General features: G+C 45.2%; 1 protein-coding gene across 1 annotated transcript in view; it reads left to right on the forward strand.

The window, feature by feature from the left end:
• The window catches only part of AGAP1 (ArfGAP with GTPase domain, ankyrin repeat and PH domain 1), a gene marked incomplete at its 3' end in the record, with an annotated part of 282,469 nt that overhangs the window by 204,743 nt on the left and 68,370 nt on the right, over nt 1-9,356 (forward strand). Inside the window, exon 15 of the mRNA XM_017743360.1 lies at nt 1,284-1,445. Within this exon, the coding sequence (XP_017598849.1) occupies nt 1,284-1,445 (162 nt within the window). The remainder of the gene's footprint in view (nt 1-1,283; nt 1,446-9,356) is intronic.

Here is a 9,356-nt window from a genome sequence, read left to right on the forward strand (position 1 = left end):
AGGGAAAAGAGCAGAAATCCTTAATATAAAGATTAATGTGTGATTTGGTCTCTCTTGCCAGGCAATTAGCTACATAATTTATCCCCCACTAATAACTTAGAGCACAACTGTGCTTAGGGGGTAATTAGTAAATAAACTTTATTAGGAAGGAAAAGAAACCAAAATAGGTTGGGTTTCGTCAGATAGGCAGTTCTGTGGGAATTTAACTATGCAAAAAAAAATCAAAAGGTGTTTTTAAAATATTTTTGTGATTTTCATATTAGTTAAACTGATACGTGTTCCTGTTACTACACTTAAGCTTTATATTAAGGGTTTTTGTTCTTTTCCCCGTGTCTGCTATTCTGAAACCAATCACCAAGTATTTAACCCCAAAAGGCAGTCGTGGGAATGTATTTGCTGAATATCTGTCTAGGAGATTTTAAGGATATGGCACATAAGTGCAGTCCTGATATTGCACTGAAGTGCAATATGGTATTTAAGTAAGGTTCTGGAAATGGCTTCACTTTCCATAATAGCAAGCACTTTCCTTTTAAAGTGTAGGTTTTATGCTGAATTTTATAATTAAAATCCAAACCAAGCTAGTAATTAAACAAAAATCGTATTACCAACCTTGGGGGGAAAATCCTGGATTAAGGTTACTTGAGTATTTACTCTGTAGAAGGATCCAGTTCTTAAAATTGTTGGAGTTAATAAAGCAGGAAACTGAACAGAGTAACGTGGGATTATTTATTTTCCTTGGCAGCAGGTAGGAAGTGACTCTTTATCACACAATTATCACCTGTACCAGGTGTACATTACCTTATTTTCCCACCTTTATTGCCATCGCCTCCATCACAGCGTGTGCCTGTCTGATATTAATGACAGCAGAGAACATCCAGAGGATGCAGGGATATCTCTGTTCCATTATCTGTTAAAACATCCCAAGTGTTACACGAGTTGATGTGAGGCATGGGAAGATCTTTGGAGGAAAGAAGAATTGGAAGCAATAACGTGTTTTCCCATTGGTTTCATGCATTCCAGCTGGCCTGCTCCTAAAATTGATGCTGAGTCCTGTTACTCTAACAGGATTTACATCAGCACTTCAGCCAAGTTGGGCTTTTTTGGTTCCTTTTTGAGCAAAATAATGGATATTGTTTGGAGCATCTCCCAAATGAGCTCAAGAACGTATCTGCGAGGTCGTACAGCCAGGGGTTGTAGCTTGGGTTCCAACCATCACCCAGTTCAATCTCGCAGCATTTTTATGTTTCTTCCCTTTTTCCCTCCCCCCCCCCACCCAACTGCAGACACCGGCCTGGGAGATTCGGTGTGTTCCAGCCCCAGTATATCCAGTACCACCAGCCCCAAACTGGACCCCCCTCCTTCCCCCCACGCCAACAGAAAGAAGCACCGCCGGAAGAAAAGCACAAGCAACTTCAAAGCTGATGGGATCTCGGGCACAGCTGAAGGTAGGTTTCAAAAAAATTCAAGCCTGAATTTTGAAAAATGCCATTCCAAAGAGTGTTGTTAGCTCAGTCACAGCCTCGGCTCTGAATGCACGAGGGAAAGGGAATGGTGAGAAATTAAAGACTGAGCTTTTAATGATGGAGCTGAATCGTCTGAGGCATCACGGCGCTGAATTCAGCTGCCTGAAATGTGTTCAGAACCTTTTTCTTTTTTTTTTTAAATCAATCAGAATCCCCAAGTTAATGTGGAGCATCATTAGGTGTTGAGGTAAGGAAGAGGCACACTTGGAATGTGAGCAAGGAGGAAAAATTGATGTTCACTCCGTAGCCCCCAGATCACGTCAGAACTTGTGTGGTTTTTTTCAGTATTATTAAATCTTGTGTTATCACATCTCCTTAGGCTCATCCTGAGCTCTAGAATGGCCAGCACTTCTGATGCCTCTCGTTGTTTGAATATTCAGCTGCTCGTGGAAAGCTTGTGTTATTTGAGGATAAAAGGGAAAAGGGGAGAGTTTAAATGTTTGGGTTCTTTTTTTTACGAGCCAGAAAGCAGAAGCCAAAAAGAACTTCTTTTTCTCCCTTAGTTTAGCTTACTATTTCCACACTGCTGTAGCTGTTCAATGCCCTTCTGAAGGGGTAACAATGTGTACAGGAGCCAGATATGATATAAAACATGCTTGCAGCTTTAGAAGAGAAGAAAAGAAACATGCTAGGATTCAACCAAAAGAGCTCCAGAAAAAAAAAAAAAAGATGAACAAGGGTGGTTGGAAGGCTCAGAAACTGGGGAGTCAACACATAAGGAGAGATGAAAAAGGGAGACAATGGAATAACATTGTGGGAAAAGGGGAGTGTTGAGTAAGAAAGAGATGTGGTTGTAAGCATGGGAGAGTAAAAAACAGCTAATTCTGTTTCAAAGAATGTTGGAACAAGTTCTGAAAAGAGGATGACAATTGCAGACAGCTGAAGAGACATTAAAAATAGATGTGATAATAGTATACAACCGAGAAGGGGCATGTTAACTACTACTTAGTCATCCTTATTTTCCATTTATTTAATTTCTCAATTGCACTTCTATCACATCCGGAATTTATTTCCCCAGCTATCTATACAAATCCTTTTTTAAAAAGCCATCAGCTTTTTTTTCATAACAGCTCCTGTTGTGTTCTCTTTCCAGTCATTTAACTATCTTTGCTGTTAGTTTCCCCCTAGTTTATGGCCCGAAGCCAAATTTTAGTTCAACCTTTCATTTTTAATTTGTCCTTTTTCCTTTTTTTCTTCCTTTTAAAGAAGCCCTTTTACACCACTTATTTTCATACCTCAATGGCAAATTACAGAGGGGATTTTTCAGAGCGTTCACCATTGGCCCAAGAATATTTTGTTGAAGTCACTATGAATCAAGACCAGCTGGATATCGAGAGCCTTTGAAAAATCTCTTTCTGAGCAGTTAATAGGTGTATGTTTTCCTTCTCCTGGGGAGATTATTTTCACAAGGCACTGGAGCTGGAGCCTGTGTGGTCCTGGGCTGCAGGAGGGAGCACTGGGGGGTTTGCAGTTGGGTCTCTTTTCCCTGATGTCCCTGTTCTGATTGCAGAGTCCATCCTTCAGTCCTCCTCTGTTTTGCTCTTCCTCTTCTCCTCGCCTTCCAGCATCACACCGTGTTACCTGAAATCCTCTTGCAGTAACTCAGCAAAATTGTCCCCTCTCCTAGAAATGGGATCAGTGTGCTCCCAGAAAGGCAAGAAGTTGTTGGCAACTCAGTAACACACAGGGAGCCTTAAAGGGAGTAGAATCATTTGGGATGGAAAAGCCCTCTGAGATCATGGAGTCCAACCATGCCCCCAGCACTGCCAAGGCCACCACTAATCCATGTCCCCAAGTGCCACATCTACACATCTTCTGAATCCTTCCAGGGATGGGGACACCACCGCTGCCCTGGGCAGCTGGGCCAGGGCTGGACAGCCCTTTCTGGGGAGACATTTTCCCCAATATCCAATTTAAACCTCCCCTGGCCCAGCCTGAGGCCGTTCCCTCTCCTCCTGTCCCTGTTCCCTGGCAGCAGAGCCCGATTTCCCCCCCGGCTGCCCCCTCCTGTCAGGGACTTGTGCAGAGCCACAAGGTCCCCCCTGAGCCTCCTTTGCTCCAGGCTGAGCCCCTTCCCAGCTCCCTCAGCCGCTCCTGGGGCTCCAGGAGCCCCAGCTCCAGCCCCAGCTCCCCAGCTCCGTTCCCTCCTCTGGCCACCCTCCAACAGCACCAATGCCTCCTTTTACAGTGTTTGTACCTCTGCATGAGCCCATCCTTTGACCTGCCTCTTCCCACATATCTTCTGGGGTGAGCACTGTTCTGTTTGGGACTTGCAGTTGTGTCTTGGGAGGGCCCCAGTGGTCGTTAAACTCTTTAATTTTACGACATCTGTTTTCAAGCGCAGCTCGGTGAAAAGCAGCGGTTTGGCCACAAGGGCAGAATCAGGAGTTTCCACGCAGGGCTCTGGGCATCCCAGAGCTCTGGGCATCCTTCAGCAGACAGCTAATCTGGCTGGTCCTTGAATCCCTAGCAGGGCTGGGAGGGGATGGCTGACAGCGAGGACAGGCAGCCTCGTCTGTCAGCGGGAGCTGAAGGAGAAGGCAATGAGGCGTGCTCCAGCTCCCTGTCCTTTTAGGAGAAGGGCGTCTCACAAAGAGTAATAGTGGTTGTAGATTCCCATTAAGGACGTCCTAGCAAGATTCACAAAGGCTGGGGGGGTTGCTCTTTCCAAATCCTGGCGTGTGGGCCCTTGCAGCCTTTGGATTTTCTGCTACTTGTGTTGGTGCAAGGCAGAATCACCGAATCGTTGAGGTTGGAAAAGGCCTCGAAGATCCTCGAGTCCAACCAGGTTCAGGCTGTTCTGGGTACTTTCTCCGAGTAGTTGAATGTCAGAGGAGTTTGGGTTGGATCTCAGGGAAAGGTTCTTCCCCCAGAGGGTGCTGGGCACTGCCCAGGCTCCCCAGGGAATGGGCACGGCCCCGAGGCTGCCAGAGCTCCAGGAGCGTTTGGACAGCGCTGCCAGGGATGCCCAGGGTGGGATTGGTGGGGTGACTGTGCAGGGCCAGCGGTTGGATCAGCGATCCTTGTGGGTCCTTTGCAACTCAGGATATTCTGATTCTGTAATTTTCACATCTGTCTTGCACTTTGAAGCCGTTTTCAGTTCCAGTTATTTCCTTGTTCTCCAGCGCTTGGCTACAAATCTGTCCAGTGACCTAAAAGATTTGTCTTCCCCCACCATCACCTGGATTTAAACCCTCAGAGGATTACTGCACTTTTGAAGACCACAAATCCAAATCAGACAGTCAGAGAAGATGTTCTGGGAGATGCAACTTTGATCAAAGTGTTTAAGATGCAGCAGGTGACTTGCTGCAAATGGGCTCCAGAAGCCTGTGGTGACAATTGTGCGAGAACCAGATCTTCCTTCCTTCCTTCTGGAAATCCTGAGCTCCACGTGCAAAGGAGGAGGAGGAGGATCCTCCTGCAGTCGCTGTTCAGGCAGGTACAATGGATCAGAGTTAAATGGCGTGGGTAATTCTAGATTTTGTGTCGCCTTCCTTTGGCTCCAGGCACGTTTCAAGTGTCAGCTTTCAAACGGGAATTCTGGGTTCCTTCATTTCCATCTGCACCAAAGCTGAGGTGTTCAATGAGGTTTAAATCTGGTCTTCAGCAAACTCGAGCATTTTCACTGCACTTTGCAGGGCTTTTTTTCCCTCCTTGAACGTGCCTGCTTTGATCATTGACCTCTGCCCAAGTACTCAGATATCACGATGATGGACACTGAGCTCAGGGTGATTCACCAATTCCAAGGACTGATGCTCATCCCTTTTATGCCCTTCCATAAAGGTCATGCTGATTCTTCTCTCTCCACACTATCTGCACATGCACAGCCCTCTCTTTCTGGGATGGGTCCTTTCATCTCCCTTGGTTGATCTTTCTGCAGCTTTTCTGAGACAATGCTCACGGCAACAAAAATACTAAAGCACCTGTGTTGCACTTGGACAGAAATTAAAATTCAATTCCTATTTCGGAAAATCAGATTCTTGTGAATTCTCTTTTTTTTTTTTTTCCCCAGAGCAGTGAAACCCAGGGAGAAGTTTTTTAGTTCTCTGTGCAGAACTTCTCACAGAAAAAAATCCCTCGGTGTTTTTGAGGGTAGCAGCAGGCATGCTTACATTAGGCAAGGTGCCAGCAACCAGCAGGTTTTTTTCCCACCATGCTGCCTGAAGTTGCTCGGAGCAGGATTAGACAGAGCTGTGTTTCAAAGAGGAATGGCTGCTTGGAGCCTCATCTGTTTGGGTCCCCTTGTGCTGCTGCACTTATAGGAACAGCCAGGGATGATAGGAAGCCTTTTCAGCTGCAAAACAAGCAGGAAAATTAAAAGGCTTTCTTGGAAATGCTCTTCACAGAAAGATCTTTCCCAGTGTTTATTTTTCTTACTCTTGTTGGTTTTAAAGCCTCGTGGCTATGCCAGCTTGAGCCTGCCTCCCCTCCATCCATCACTGGGATTTTAGGAAAGCCCCAGGCTGCCTTTCAGCACTGGGATCATCCCTGCTCTCCAAGTTTTACATTTACAGGAGATCCAGCCAGTGGGGCCAGCACTGCTGTCTGCTATAGGGCCAGCCCAGCCACATCCCAGTGGGATGGGAAAATCCACTCCTTCCCTCAGGGAGACCACGGGATCATGGAATGGTTTGGGTTGGGAGGGACATTAAAGCCCATCCATTCCCCCCCTGCCATGGGCAGGGGCACCTCCCACTGTCCCAGGCTGCTCCAAGCCCCATCCAATCTGGCCTTGGACACTTGCAGGGATGCAGGGGCAGCCCCAGCTTCTCTGGGCACCCTGTGCCAGGGCCTGCCCACCCTCACAGGGAAGAGAATTTATCTCCCTTCTCAGCATCCTGGGGCAAAACCCCCCCAGCTCTGCATTCCGCTGGGAAATGGCGCTTGAGGAGCAGGAAATGTGAGCAGCAAGTTGGTAGACTTTTCCAAACTCTCAGAAATCCATGTTCTTCTTCATCATTTGTTTCTAAAGAAGTTTTGAAGGACAAAGGAGGACCTTTTATGTTTCTTCTCAGAACTGCTTTCTTAACACAAAGGTATTTGTTCTCTGCCCCTTGTGCAGTAATTGCTTTTCCTGGTGCTTTGCTGCTCTGTGCAGTCTGGACCCAACTCCAGGTTTACACTTCCTGGCTTTTAGCTAAAGGAGAAACCCCAGTTTACTGAGAAATCCTATTTTTTTTTGGCTTTTCCTGGGGTAAACTGGTAAAGGTATTTAAAAGACTCTTGTTTTTTAAAGCACACGTGTTTTGTGTCACTGAGCGTTGAAAATGAGCCCTAGTTAAGTGGGAGATTAAAATAGATTTGTCAGTTTTCTGTGGATGGAAGAAGAAGGTTTAGTGAGGCTTTTCAGTTGTTCTTTCAGCAATAAGCAAAACCATCACTGCTTTCATCTGCTTTCTCCCTGTTGTCCCTTTCAGCCACCCCACAACCAGGAGGACGACGTGAGCTAGGGAAATGCAAGTTCTCTGTAGAACACCTGAAATTTTGCTCTTTTAAATGAATAGCTCAGAAGCAATACAGAGGGTCACTGAAATGCATGGAAACACCTGTGTGCATTTTGCCTGCAGCCTCCCACCCTAAGCTTTCCTGAGCACACTGGTGGTGATCCATTTACCTGCTGGCATCATCCCCTGAAGTGATCTAAACATTCTTGGCTCCACATCGTGGTGTCCTCCACCCAATTTTAACATGCATTTCCTTGGGTGCAGAGTTTAGGAAGCGTGGTGGCCACACCAAACTAATGAAATTCCATTTCTCTAAAATGTCATTTGGGATTTTTGGAAATTAGTGGAAACACCTCAAGGAACAAAATCAGGAGCAGATTCTTCCTTTGACAGATGGACTTGATATTGTTAATGCTAATATTTATTTATAATACACTGGATTAAGCACCATGATGAAGGAGGGTATTTTTACCTGCTGCTCTTATTTTTTTTTTTTTTTTTTTTTTTTTTTTTTTTTTTTTTTTTTTTTTTTTTTTGGCTTTTTATGGTCTGGAAGAAACCTTCTGACACTGTCAGAGGACAGCATGTTCACAAACCTTTCCAGCACAAAGAGCCACAGCGTTTTTGCTGCCTTTTCTCTGCAAGGAAGATGTGAAATGTAATATCTTGACCTGCAGCTGCAGCAAGGGCAGAACCACTCACCTACTAAAGAGTTTGTAACCTTTGGAATCGAATCCATTGGATGTCGAGGTCCTTGGATGGATTGTGTTGCTTGAAGTAATGACCAGACCTAAGCTGGCACCAAAACTTCTTCAAGTAAAAGCTGTTTGCAGTCCATTAGAGGATAATTAAGTGTACAGCAAACAGGTGTTGCCCATGTAGGAATCCCACAGAAGTTATTGCTGATGATCTTGCCATCCTAATTGTTTTAGCTGATCCCTTTAAATCAGCTCTCAATAATTCCAGCCTGCTGTGTAGTGGTATTGGGGTACAGCAGCAACACAAAGTGTGGAGATAAATCAGAAGGGGAAAACAGTAATTCCTTAATAATTTCCTACTTTTTTTTTTTTTCTTTTTTTTTTCCAGTTATACTCTCCTTACAATGATAAGGGATACCTTAAGCTTTTCCCCTCTAAAAAAAAAAATACATAAATATAAAATTCAAAATCCCAAATGCAGACCCAAGTCATACAGAAGAGGAGTATGTTCCCATCCTGTCGGGTACTATTTCTGTGCCTCTTGTGCTGGAGGGTTTAGTGAGAGCAGGTTTTGTTTCTATTTCTGGTCTCTTTTAAGTGCCTGAAGTTTTAGAAAGTTCATCGTTTTAAAAAATACTCAGTGCTTAAAGAGAGAGGGATACAAAAGTGGCATTTTGACTACAATGCTGAATGAAGAAATGAAGCATTTATTTGGAACTGGAGGGGTTGGCAGGATGAGCAGATTACTAGGAAGGTTGGGAGGTTTCAAATAGGTTTGTAATTCATTTAGGGCTGCTGCTGAATTTTCTTCGTCTCCAATTTGTTGGCCGTCGTGTCATTTGTGTGGTCCTCCTGTACACGAAACATTTCAGGAATTGCAGCAAATACCATTTTGCTGAATTTCACTGGACACACAAAACCCAACTTCCTAAACCTGGAGTTTAATGAGTTTGCTTTCAGTGAGATTTTAGGAGTGTGTTCAGTTAAGTATTTGCATCCTCATTTTGTAGCTTATCTCGGAAGAGTCGTGAGCCTTTCCTGATCCACTATTCTCTGCTCTAGCTGCCTTTTGGGAAACAATTTATTTAAATACCCCCCAAATAAAGCAGGTCTTAGGGTTTAGTAGGCATTAAAAATGAGCAGAATACATAGCTGTGTTCTTCCTGCCTGCAAGAGAACTTTAAAAAGAAAACCCAGCAGTGTGTGCCCATATTTGTTGTCCATAATGCCAGGTGCTTGTTTGAGCATCTGAGAGTTTATCCCCTATCCCTGTAAGAACACTCCCGGGCTCTAATTCCACTGCTCAGCTGTGACTTCATCCACAAGAAACTCAGTCCTGGCCAAGGGCTGTGCACCCAGGAAGCAGGAGGGCAGAAATTAATAAAACCAGCCCGAATCTTCAGAGCCTGACTTTCAACCGAGGCAGAAAGGTCACTTGTTGGGAATCCTCGAGCCTCGGCTGCCGCAGCCTCCCTGACATGAAAGGGTTGCTGCTGAAAGACACTTATGTTGATGCTGAGGAGTGAAAGACAAGGGAGGTGAAGCTCATCTATTGTTTTAACCTACTTCATTGCAGGCTAAACAAGTTGAAAGGTTCCTGCTTCCCTTCAGAAGCGCCGTCAGCCCGGGGTCGGGAGAGGCGGCCGGTTCCGCCTACCTGGTTGAAAGGAAAAGTGTCGCAGTGGTGGTCA

The sequence above is a fragment of the Corvus brachyrhynchos genome, unplaced genomic scaffold (assembly GCF_000691975.1).
Source record: "Corvus brachyrhynchos isolate BGI_N302 unplaced genomic scaffold, ASM69197v1 scaffold79, whole genome shotgun sequence".
NCBI classification, from domain to species: domain Eukaryota; kingdom Metazoa; phylum Chordata; class Aves; order Passeriformes; family Corvidae; genus Corvus; species Corvus brachyrhynchos.